Source organism: Panthera uncia, chromosome C2, assembly GCF_023721935.1.
Source record: "Panthera uncia isolate 11264 chromosome C2, Puncia_PCG_1.0, whole genome shotgun sequence".
Classification (NCBI taxonomy): domain Eukaryota; kingdom Metazoa; phylum Chordata; class Mammalia; order Carnivora; family Felidae; genus Panthera; species Panthera uncia.
The window spans coordinates 91,785,605-91,798,026 of NC_064810.1; the positions used below are offsets into that span (position 1 = coordinate 91,785,605).

The following is a 12,422-nucleotide window of genomic DNA, read 5'->3' on the forward strand; positions in this document are numbered from 1 at the left end:
TAACAGCCTATGAATTAAGTGTTATTAATTACCCCCACTTTATACATAAGTGAAGAAGCTGAAGCTTTGAGAGAGGAACTGTCTTGCCCAAGGGCACACACCTCACAAGTGGCAGAGCTGGGACTAAACCTAGAACTGCAAGGTCCCAACTAGTAAGTTATTCTGCTTCTAACACATTCTGCTTCTGACACATTTGTGATGATGACCTCTGACCCAGTTAAATTCAGAATTCAACTTCGCTAAATGAGAGAATCACATATAAAAGCTTCAATTCGATAAAATTGAAGGTTACATATGTACCAGAAAAAAAGCATGTCATCACTTATATCTGCTATTTAAAGGGTTCTTTGGAATGCCATGTATTTTACCAACATGCATTCTGAGGTCATCTAAACTGCCTCTATGACCTGTTCCCAAGAAAGCAAAAAGACAGTGAAAATAATACAGGTTCACGGAGTTAAGTACTACATATGGTACAAACAAATCAAAATTCTGCCTTCGATTGCCTGGTGAACACTCATTTCAAAAGAAAACTCAAAGAATGTTTTCACGTGTTATTTGTCTTTTTATAAGTAAGTGAAAAATGTGAAGCTTCAAGTATGATTTAATGGGTTAAGACTTCTTAAAGTGGGGGCGCGCCTGGGTGGCTCAGTAGATTAAGCGTCAGATTTCAGCTCAGGTCATGATCTCGCAGTTCATGGGTTTGAGCCCCACATCGGGCTCTGTGCTGACAGCTCGGCGCCTGGAGCCTGCTTTGGATTCTGTGTCTCCCTCTCTCTCTGCCCCTCCCCCGCTCACACTCTGCATCTCTCTCAAAAATAAACATTAAAAAATACTTTATAAAAGACTTCTTAAACATGACATGACAAAAATATCTCATCCTGTCTATTCAAAGAATCATGTAATTAACATCTTGAAAACATTCCAGATTGCAAGAACAATACAGGGGGGTCGGAAGAGGGCAAAAGGCAAAAAGAAAGTGATAGGACTTGATAAAGACGCCTACATACTCTACTCATGAGCCACAATTTGGGCCACCCTCATTTCCTCTTTGATGAGCCACACATGTGCCTTTGCACCAGTCAGGTAAGTCAATACCTCTTTAAGGAAAAAAAAAAATCAGCATACTCGAATCTTAACAGAAGGAAGAGTTATTCATTGTTTGATTTCTCCAGCTCTGGCCTTCAGAAGATAATGCCCAGGTCAGAAAGCACATGTCAACAAGCAACACATTCCTTCTGAAAACTTTGCCTTATATCCCCGGGCTTGTCTCCTTTTCCCACCCCACACGTAGGCGGTTGTTGTAGGAAGTCTGCTCAGACCTCAACCAGCATCACTCAGAGGCCTCGAAAACCCAGAGAATGGATCTGGCAGCCCACATTTAAAATGGAAAACAGGGTGTTAACTGCCCAGTTTCCTGCTAGAAAGAATGTCTCTTGCATTTTGAGCCAGGGGTCCACATATCATCCTTCAAAAAAAAAAAAAAAAAAAAAAGTTATTCAGGCTTGTTTGGACTATTTTCACTTTCAGACTGTACTTGGCAGAAAGATGGGTGAATTCCACTGACCTGAGCTCACTTTTAATTTTTTTCATGTTTTCTTGGTATTTTTGCCATGCTTAGGATTTGTCCACAGCTGCAGACAAGTGAAAACACACAGGATTTATCTGCAGCTACAGACTTGAGAGATGAAGCAGTGATGGAAATCCATCTAGAAACTGTCCATTTTCAAGTGCAGTGAGGAAAGTGCATACTGAATGAAGGAGAAAAGAAACACCCTACTGCCCCTCCACAACCAAACTGTCTTCCAAAACACCTTGTCTGAACATGCCTGAGAGGACATGTGCTCAGGAGATAGAAAAGGTTGCAAGTGAAAGAAGACAGCAGCCACTTGTGAAATGAGCAAGCCCCACGAAATATCTTAAACAGAAAAGCACCTGTGTTATCTTTTATAGGGAGCCAAGACCAAAAGAGATTCCAGAAGAAAAAAAATCTGCCTTGACTCCCAACATTCCAGACCTTATTAACATTGGGTTCCTCCTCCCAAACAAAGAGGACCACTGTCACCGTGCACAGGTGGATGCAGGCACCCCCTCCTGGAGCCCATGCCATCCAGCAAGAGGATAAACCCCAAGGACTCCCAAACTCACAATCTCAGAGGTAGACAGGAAAACACCATCCCGAATTTACTACTGTAATTCTTATCTGCAGAATGAATAAGCTTTCAGTCTAAGTTTGGGTAAATAGATATTGAGGTCAGATCCTGGTTTCTGAGCAGTGATAGCAAAATATAAAAAGAGAAAAAAAAGTCAGGGAGGACCAGCTGAGAAGGAATTAGAATACAAAAACCTAGTAATGAGGAACACTGCTGGGGTCAGAAGGCAATCTGTGATGTCTGAAGGACAAAAGCACAAGAATAATGCTTCTGTCACCAGCTTCTAGAGTTAAAACAAAAAAATTATGACTCCATGTGGTGGAATTTCGTCTAAAGTATAACTGAAGCTTTGGATTGTCAACAATTCAAAGGCCAAAGGTCAAATGCCAAAAGTATGCCGTATCCTCATTTTCTTCTATATTTGGAATTCTTACCATTTTGTCCCGATTTTTTCCCACACAGCCCTGAAAGTTCTACAGGTCTCCACATCGGCTACTACCTGTATGTTAGCAACACAAATGGAACTCTACCAACACCGGTATATATCTATAGGTATACAGGTATACTACAAAAGGAATAGGCTTCAACTTAAATCAAGTATTGTAACTAATGCCTCCCAGATTCCCCCCCATTTTAAAATCTCACTTAAAAATTGCTTGGCACTCAAAGGGCTGGTGGCTCTCAAATGTTACTGTGCCTAATCACCACCTGGAGAGTCTAGGGAAACACAGATTGCTGGGTCCCGCCTCCACGGACTGTTGGTTAGGTCTGGGGCAGGCCATGAGGGTACGTATCTCACAAGTTCCTCCATGGTGGTGAAGCCACGGGTCTGAGACCAAGCAGCCAGGGTCTAGGTGAGGGATTAACCTCGGGGAAAGCCTTGTGGATGCTAACAAGTACCCAGGTCTCCCACTCCAGCCATAGCAACACCAACTCTATCTGCTTTCAGGATATGTGTGGGTGCGTGTGCACACGTGCACAGGAACACATATGATAGAGGTATGGGAATAAGGATTTGTATTTAATTGGGGAATCTACACAAGACTGTTTGAAAAAGGAAGATCTACTCATGGATAAATTTTGAAAATCACCAACCTTAATTCACTTGTTCATTTTACTAAAGGAAATCTGAGGCAGGGTGAAATGACTTGTTGTGTATCATATGGCCCAAAACATATTCTGTATTACTATATCTTACAATTCCATATGGTTTTAAAATGTTCAGGTAATGAGTGAGAAAGAAATCTCACTCCTGCAGTAGACTTAGGGATGAGGTAAAGGTCAGCAGTATCAACTGCATGCATGACATACCTCTACACACAGAGTAGAGACTGTGACTTAGCATGTTTGATGTACTCTCTTTCCCTCTCCCTGAACCACCCCAGACACAGACATGCAGACACACAGACACACGCATGCACACACACACACACACACACACACACTCCCCATAACTAAAGGGATTGCTTAGGTCTTTTTCATATTATTAGACAGTGGGTCCTCCCCAAAGTTTTTATTTTCCACTCTGGATTCAAACAATCTTTCCCAAAACAACACCAACAAATAACCTTTTCCTCCCTTCTGAGGATACAGGACAGTAGGACTCTAACCCTGATTAAAACTTGGAGGATTTCAGTTTCAAACCTGTAACCACGGGGTAACTTCCTTAATGTCATATGCTTTGGTTCTTATTGAGAACAAAAGGGAAGGAATGAAACTTCCTTCCCATTCAGTGACGAACATCAGTAAGTTCCTTAGTCTCTGTGATGAAACACAAGAGGACAACTTTAACTGGGCCTTGGCTACAGAACAGGCTCAAGGCCTATCAATTGGGCAATGTTCTGAATATGAGGACAAATTTTTCCGTGTCGTATGATTCAGCAATTCCACTTTGGGGTATTTATCCAAAGAAAACAAAAACACTGATTTGAAAAGATATAAATGCAGTCCTGTGTTCAATGCAGCATTATTTACAGTAGCTAGGGTATGGATGCAACCTAAGTTGCAAGTGCGCGCACACACACACACACACACACACACACACACACACTGGAATATTACTCAGCCATAGAAACGAATGAAATCTTGCCATTTGCAACAACATGAATGTCCCTAGAAGGTACTATGTTAACTGAAATTATGTCAAAGAAAGACACCTACTGTATATGATTTTACTTAAATGTGGAATCTAAAAAACAAAAACAAAAACAAAACTAATGAACAAATAAAACCAAACCCATAGATACAGAGAATAGACTGGTGGCTGCCAAAGAAGAAGGGGGTTAGGTGATCAGTGAAATAGGTGACGGGGATCAAGACGTACAAACTTCCAGCTATTAGGCAAGTAAGTTGAAGGGAGACAATGTATAGCATGCTGACTACAGTCAAGAACACTGTATTGCAAATGTGAAAGCTGCTAAGAAAGTGAATCTGACAAGTTCTCATCAGAAGAAAACTTTTTTGTAACTCTGCGTGGTGACAGTAACTAGACTTATTGTCGTGATCATTTAGCAAAGTATACAAATGTCTAGGAGTATAGGGTTGAGCTTTTGAAAGTGTAAGATGGTTTGAGCAGGAGGAAGACACTTCTGGCTTACAGGGGAAGGAGTTGAGGGAGAGGGCCTGAAGGGAAGGAGGAAGGCCATTGGTTAGGAGGGGATGTCCTGGATGCAAGGTGATCCTCAGATCACAGGCGGGAGACAGTCACAAATATCCAAGTAACAAGGGCTACCGTTATACTGAAGGGTTAAGAACTGAACTAGGCTACTTTTAGTATTTAATAAAGAAAATTAAAATACCTATTTTACAGATGAGGATAACAGAGATTCTGGGAATACTGAAAGCAAGTAGTTAGCAAGCAACAAAGCTGGATCGATTCTAAGCCAAGTACGTCTGATAACAAAGTCCCAACGTTCTATGCCAACACACCATGAACTCTACAGTAGTTCCAAAAAACAGGAAGCCTACATTTCTCTGAGGGTATCATTGGGACCTTGCCCTGCCTACACTATTTTCCCAAAGGTAAGAGTAAATGAAAGGAGGGGTTGGCTGCACGGCTGTATCCCTGAGGAGCACAGCGATTCTTCCTAGGAAGAAGAAATGGTGCAACAACTCCATGTGCTCAAACAGAAGGCCTGTTCTAGAAAACCAATTAAGAATACAGCATTCGTTCCACAAATATTTGCTGTGTAACCACTATGTGCCAGACACAGTTCCAGGAGGTGAGAATGGTAAATTAAACAAAGTCCCTACCTCCTATTGTGTACAACTTAGCGAATCACACCTACTGTAACCATCCTTGATATTAGGACAGTATTTCTTCATCTTGGCTGACATCATTCCCAGTGGAGGATTGACGAAAAAACAAACAAACAAGCAAAAATGAATCCAGGTCAGGCAGAGATATTCTGCTTTGGTAGGTCTGAAAATGAGGTTTAGGGATCTGTTTTGGGTTTGATTTTTTGGTTTTGGATCCAGAATGGTAGTTTATTTCATTCTGTCTACTATATTTTATTCAATTCTATTCTTGTTTGCACACTGCTTCATCTGCTTATTCTTTAAATTTTTTTTTAATGTTTGTTTATCTTTGAGAAAGAGACAGAACACGAGTGGGGGAAGGGCAGAGAGACAGGGAGACAGAGAACCTGAAGCAGGCTCCAGGCTCGGAGCGGTCAGCACAGAGCCCAACGTGGGGCTCAAACTCAGACTGCGAGATCATGACCTGAGCCAAAGACAGGCACTCAACCAACTAAGCCACCCAGGCTCCCCTGCTTATTCTTAGTATTTTATTTTTAAACAATATCTGATTCACTTGGAGATGTTTTTCTTTTAAAGTATGTAAAACTGGAAGTTTGCATCTCCTGATTCTCTTCACCAATTTTGCCCATCCCCCAGCCACCTCCCCTCTGGCAACCACCATTCTGTTCTCTCTATTTAAGAGTCTGTTTTTTGCCTGCTTTTTAGATTCCACATGTAAGTGAAATCATATGGTATCTGTCCTTCTCTGACTTATTTCACTCAGCATCATACCCTCTTTAGATCTCTCCATGTTGTTGCAAATGGCAGGATCTCATTCATTTTTTATGGCTGAATAATATTTAAGCACGTGTGTGTGTGTGTGTGTATAACCATGATATATATGTGTCATTGGACACATGGGTTGCTTCTATATCTTGGTTCATGTAAACAATGCTGCAATAAATATAGGGGTACATATATCTTTTTGAATTAGTGTTTTTCTCTGGGTATGTAACCTGTAGTGAAATCACTGGGTCATATGGTAGTTATATTTTTAATTTTTTGAGGAACTTCCCTACTGGTTTCCACAGTGGTTGCACCAATTTACATTCCCACAAACCATGCATGAGGGCTTCTTTTTCTTCATAACCTCATCAACACTTGCTATTTCATGTCTTTTTGATACTAGCCATTCTGACTGTTGCAAGGTGACATTGATGGTTTTGATTTGTATTTCCATGATGATTAGTAATAGTGATCATCTTTTCAAGTGCCTATTGGCCATCTGTATGTCTTCTCTGGAAAAATGTCCATTTCAATCCTCTCTTATTTTTCATTGTATTGTTTTTCTGTTTGTTGAGTTGCAGACATCCTTTACATATTTTGTATATTAACCTTTTATCAGATGTATCATTTGCAAATATCTTCTGCTACTCAATAAATTGACTTTTCATTATTTTGTTTGCAAAACCCTTTTATTGTGGTGTAGTTCCAATAGTTTATTTTTGTTTTGGTTTCTCTTGCCTCAGGAGACATGTCCATAAATACGCTGCTAAGGTCCAAGTCCAACAGATTATCGTCTATGTCGTCTCTTAAGATTGTTAATGGTTTCAGAACTCACATTTAGGTCTTTAAACCATTTTGAGTTTATCTCTGTGTATGGTGTAAGAAAATGGTCCAGCTTCATTCTTTTGCATATACCTGTCCAGTTTTCCCAACTCCATTTGTAAAACAGACTGTCTTTTCCTCATTGTATACTCTTGCCTTATTTGTTGTAGATTAATTGACCATATAATCATGAGTTTATTTCTGCATTCTCTATCCTGTTGCAGTGATCTATGTATCTGTTTTTCTGCCAGTACCAGACTCTTTTGATTACTACAGCATTGTAGTATATCTTGAAATAGGGGATTGTGATATCTTCAGTTTTGCTCCTTTTCAAGATTGTTCTGGCCATTTGAGGTCTTTTGCGGTTCCATATAGATGTTAGGATCATTGGTTCCAGTTCTTTGAAAAATGTTATTGTATTTTGATAGGGACTGCATTGAACTTGTAGATTGCTCTGGATACTATGGACACTTTAACAATATTAATCCTTCCAGTCTATGAACAGGGAATATCTTTCCATTTGTTTGTGTCTTCTTCAATTCCTTTCATCAATGTCTTGGTTTTTGGAATCCAGATCTTTTACCTCCTTGAAATATGGTCATCAGATTGGCATGTTTCATTTAAGGTGGTTTTATGTCTTTTCATACTTTAACAGCTCATTTCTGTTTAGTGTTGGGTTTCCATTGTCTGCATGTGCCACAGTTCATTTACTTACTGGAGGACATCTTGGTTGCTTCTAAGTTTTGGCAATTATGAATACAGCGGGTATAAATACTTGTGTGTATGTTTTTGTCGGGACATAAGTTCCCAATTCATTTGGGAAAACGAATACTTAGTTTTTAAATCCAATACATAAACCCCTCAGATCCTTACTGAAATGAAGTAGAACACATAATACCCCATCTGATTCTTTATTTCATGACTCACCATGTGGAGAGTTGTAGTCTGAGTGGTTTTGAGGAGGTAAATAATGTGATGGGAAAAGGAGAAATAGACCAAGTTCAGACTAAAGCTGAGATAAAATTTTTTTCCAATTTTTCATCGCAACACACACCGTCCCAGAAGTCCACAGCGAAAGTGATCTCACTGTTAGCATCGCAATAAAATTTATAATAATAATAATGTTTTCTACATGACAGCAAAGAGCTCAAAATAATTATATTCTCATTCATTACACAGAAGGCCAAAATGCTTGTAAACACATGCATATTATATTAGCAAACATTTCCATATAGATTTCAGTGCAAATCCATAGCCTCTCTTCCAGCTAGGAGTATGTTAAAATATAGAGGAGCTTACACTTTTAGACAAATGATATGAAATAACTGCACATATTAGGAAGATACTTATTTTTGCCATAGTTGATCCATAATTACATTAGTTTTATTTCCTAACTTCAACCCTGACGCATCTTATTTTCCTTCCTTTATCTCTTTGCCCCTTAGATCTTTACTCAAATTTATTCTGACTCTGTTATATATATCTATGTCACCTGTCTTAAATCTCTTTTGGTGTAAGGCAGGGCAAAACTTATTAGAGAATGAATCATGTAATCAAGGAAGTTCAAACCTCCTTACGCTCTCTGAAGACTGCTTATACATTCTTCTTCTCTTTTTTATAAACTAAAACTCTCCTTAGAAAAACTTATTTCTAATTTTTTGTTTGAATTCCCTTATATGCCCCTGGTTAAAAATTCTAACATTGATTGTAATCTAATTTCAAACTTAGAAATTTTAGTATCAGTTGACTAAAAATTACTTTATATGGCAGAAATAGGACTATACCTAAAAAGCTATTTAAAGGCCTCTTAAACTTTGGGTGTCTTTTATATACTTGCTTACACTTTAATGACTAAGAATAACACATGATAACTACATGAAACTTGGAAAATATAGAAAAGAATAAAAGACAAAATTAGAAGAATAACACTTTACTCAGAGAAATTATTATTCACTTTTTACTATACCTTACTATTCCTCTTTTTAATGCTATAATTCACTCATAAATAACATGGGGGGAAACGCTGATGCCAACGTCTGGTCCGACCTACGTGTCCTTGGCCCCAAAAGAGTCCAGTCTTCCGTACACAATCAAACATACTCAACTTCTGTCTTTTTCATTCACAAACACATTCTCACACACACCTAGATAAGGTCTGGTAAAAGGAAGGAGTATATTTAATGAGTGCTATAATCACTTCTGATCTTGTCTTTTATAGCTGCTCATGCCTTCACATATTTATATTTGTTAACTCACCTGGCTTTTTCAAAACAACACCTTACTGTGTTTCAGTTCAGTCAGCTTTCTCTACGTGACTGTATACAGAGCCTGTTTTTAACTCCTTTGGCATCAAAATAGGTTGTTTCTAAATCTTGGCTAAAAACTTCATTTAAAGCACATATACATTCCTCCCCAAATTAACTGATCTACAGCCACAAGACTAATCTACAAAAACAAAAACAAAACCACACACACACACACAAACATGTCCTTTTGAGCAGATGTCTCCTATGTAGCAACCTTATTTCTTCCACCTCATTCTTGGGATAGGAGTACTTTATTCAGGATGCAAAGGTGGCATTAAACAAGAATTGAGGCCTGAAACCAAGAAATAGATTACTGTTCCGCAATGATAAATTTCACTACAGAGCCAAGGAATAACGTCTGGTTTTATAAAGTATTATACTGTTCAGATTTAAACCAGCCCTCAACTTCTTAGAAAGACTGTTTTCCTATGGATCTCCTCCCCGCCTGTCTCCTTGCAGTGAACCAAGTTCAGATACTTGTTACTGAGAGTACGCAGAACGTCACATGGCACCTGTGACCAACACGTATTTCTGCCGTAAAGTAGTAATAAAAGAGAGGATCCAATATTCTGCTGATCAGAGAAGGTCTAACCAGTCATTCCTAGTAGGAAGACCAACCACCGTGAAATGACACTGTTATGTAAAAGACGTTTCTTTTAGGATGTCCAGGTGTCCATGGTTTTATGCTTTATGGCAAACATCTTTGCACATTACCTTGCAAATCTGCATCGTTTGACTTTGGACTGCTTCTTGCTCGCCGCTCTGTCTTCTTGATTCCTGGCCCACCACCACTGCCGCCTCCACTGCCTCCACCACCCCCGGCGCTGTGGCCCTTCCCGTAGCCGTTGTACACAGTTGTGCAGTTGCTTTTGTAGATAGAAGAAGGAGGACTGTTGAGGCGGTTCTGGCGGTCAATCTGGCGGTCTTTCAGTTTTTTGTGTGGAGGCTTGCTGTACTGGTCTTCCCGGGTGATGTAGCTTGACATTCCATAGAGTGGTATAATTTCTGAAATGGAGGGTTATGACAAATGCACGCTCAGTCTACAGTTTCGATAATAAATTCTAACAGGTCAAATAACCTGAGTCCTGAATGATGAAGTTTAAAATATTACCATAGTAAATACCTTTAAAATTATATATGTACAAATAAAATACATGCTTAAAATATTCCCAATTTGGGGCACTTGGGTGGCTCAGACATATCTGACTCTTGCTTTCGGCTCAGGTCATGAGCTCATAGTTCTTGAGTTTGAGCCCTGTGTCGTGCTCTGCACTGACAGTGCACAGCTTGATTGGGCTTCTCTCCCTCTCCCCGCCTCCCCCTCCCCTCTTTCTCTCTCTTTCTCTCTCTCAAAAATGCATACATAAACTTAAAAGAATAAATGAAGTAAAATAAAAATAAAATATTCCCACTCATTTCTGACCAATCAAGGAATAATCATTAAAAACCATACAATGTGTTAATGAATGTTCCAGAAATTATGGAAAATGCTGAAGAAGACAAGGTTGCTGTTCATAAAGAGTTCATAATCTAGCTGAATTTATAAAAAATTTCATTCTGTTTTGTCAAAATCACTGTCAAAATGTTTTTAGTTGCAGCATACCAAAAAAAAAAAAAAGTCAGAAAAAAACCCAAAATACCCCCATAAACATGTCCTTAGAATCAAGACACTTAAAAATATACTCATCATTATAGACAAAATAGCATTTCTACTCGAAAGAGTGTAACAACCAGAATCTAAAGAGTTATTTGTGGCATCTAAAAGAGCCAACATTTGGGGCACCTGGGTGGCTCAGTCAGTCAAGCATCCAACTTTCAGCTCAGATCATGATCTCACATTTTATGAGTTTGAGCCCCCGAGTCAGGCTCTGTGCTGACAGCTTGAAGCCTGGAGCCTGCTTCCGATTCTGTGTCTCCCTCTCTCTCTGCTCCTCCCCTGCTCATGCTCTGTCTCTTTCTCAAAAATAATAAACGTTTAAAAAACCATTTTTTTAAATACATAAAAAATAAAAGAGCCAACATTTGACTAAAACTTACTAACACGATGAGATGAAAAATTTCCACTAAAAATACTCAGAGCTCAAAGAATCAGGGGAAACGTTTAAGGAGAAATAGTAAATACAGGCCATCTCTGCAGCCTGGTGCCACACATAGTAAGCTGTGGTCTCAAACTTCTATTCTGGAGTAATCAAGAGGCAAAAACAAACGGAGTAGAAAATGTCACCTGGCTTCACTATGTGTATTTTTGTAGGTGGCTCAAAAAAAGAATGGGAGTCTGCAAAATAATTTCATGATCTTAGGAGAAAACATTTTAAGTTAAAAATGTTAAATCAACTAAAAATTAAATTTAGGCCATCAATAAAAATGACAATATATACCACAGAGATTGGTTCCTTAAATGTTTACAATAGAAAAGGGCCCCATAGCCACAGAATGACCAAATAAATTAGCATCCAAACTGAATACTTCTGAGAGTGGAAAGGTAGCATTTCTTTTTTTTTTTTTTTAAGTTTTATTTATTCTGAGAGAAAAAGAGAGTGTACGCATGCATGCACAGGGGAGGGACAGAGAGACAAGGAGAAAGAATCCCAGAGATTGAACTCACAAACTGTGTGATCATGACCTGAGTTGAAACCAAGAGTCAGATACCCAAGGGGCTGAGCCACCCAGGCGCCCCTGGCATTCCTAATTATGTCTCCGGACAAGAGACTGAAACCAGGACTATCCTAAGCATACCAGGAATGTACCGTCACCCTACATAACACCCAACCGATGTTTCGAGTGTTCAACGGCAAGGCTTCGCTCTTCATTTTTTTTTCTGTTCCCATAGCTTAAGAAAGATCTTTAAAAAGCAAATCTTTGCAAGATAATTAATTTGCACTAGAGAATGTGAAAAAAAAAAAAAAACCAAATAGAACCCTATGCCCAAATAAATTATACCCAACTATACAAAAAGGATGGTAAATGTTTTTTAACTATCACAATGCATCACACTTGAGATTTAAGATATTAACCATGGACACTAACAAAACAATCTTTTAAAGCACACTGAAGACTTTACTCCTATGGTTTAGGAAATTAAATGTTTAAGTTGCTTTTAGATATGCACATTGAAAAG

General features: G+C 38.9%; 1 protein-coding gene across 4 annotated transcripts in view; it reads right to left on the reverse strand.

The window, feature by feature from the left end:
• FNDC3B (fibronectin type III domain containing 3B) overlaps positions 1–12,422 on the reverse strand; it is a 363,910-nt gene that overhangs the window by 136,856 nt on the left and 214,632 nt on the right. For all 4 annotated transcript variants that reach the window (XM_049629594.1, XM_049629593.1, XM_049629595.1 and 1 more), the window contains one exon: positions 10,019–10,309. In XM_049629594.1, the coding sequence (XP_049485551.1) occupies positions 10,019–10,309 (291 nt within the window). The remainder of the gene's footprint in view (positions 1–10,018; positions 10,310–12,422) is intronic.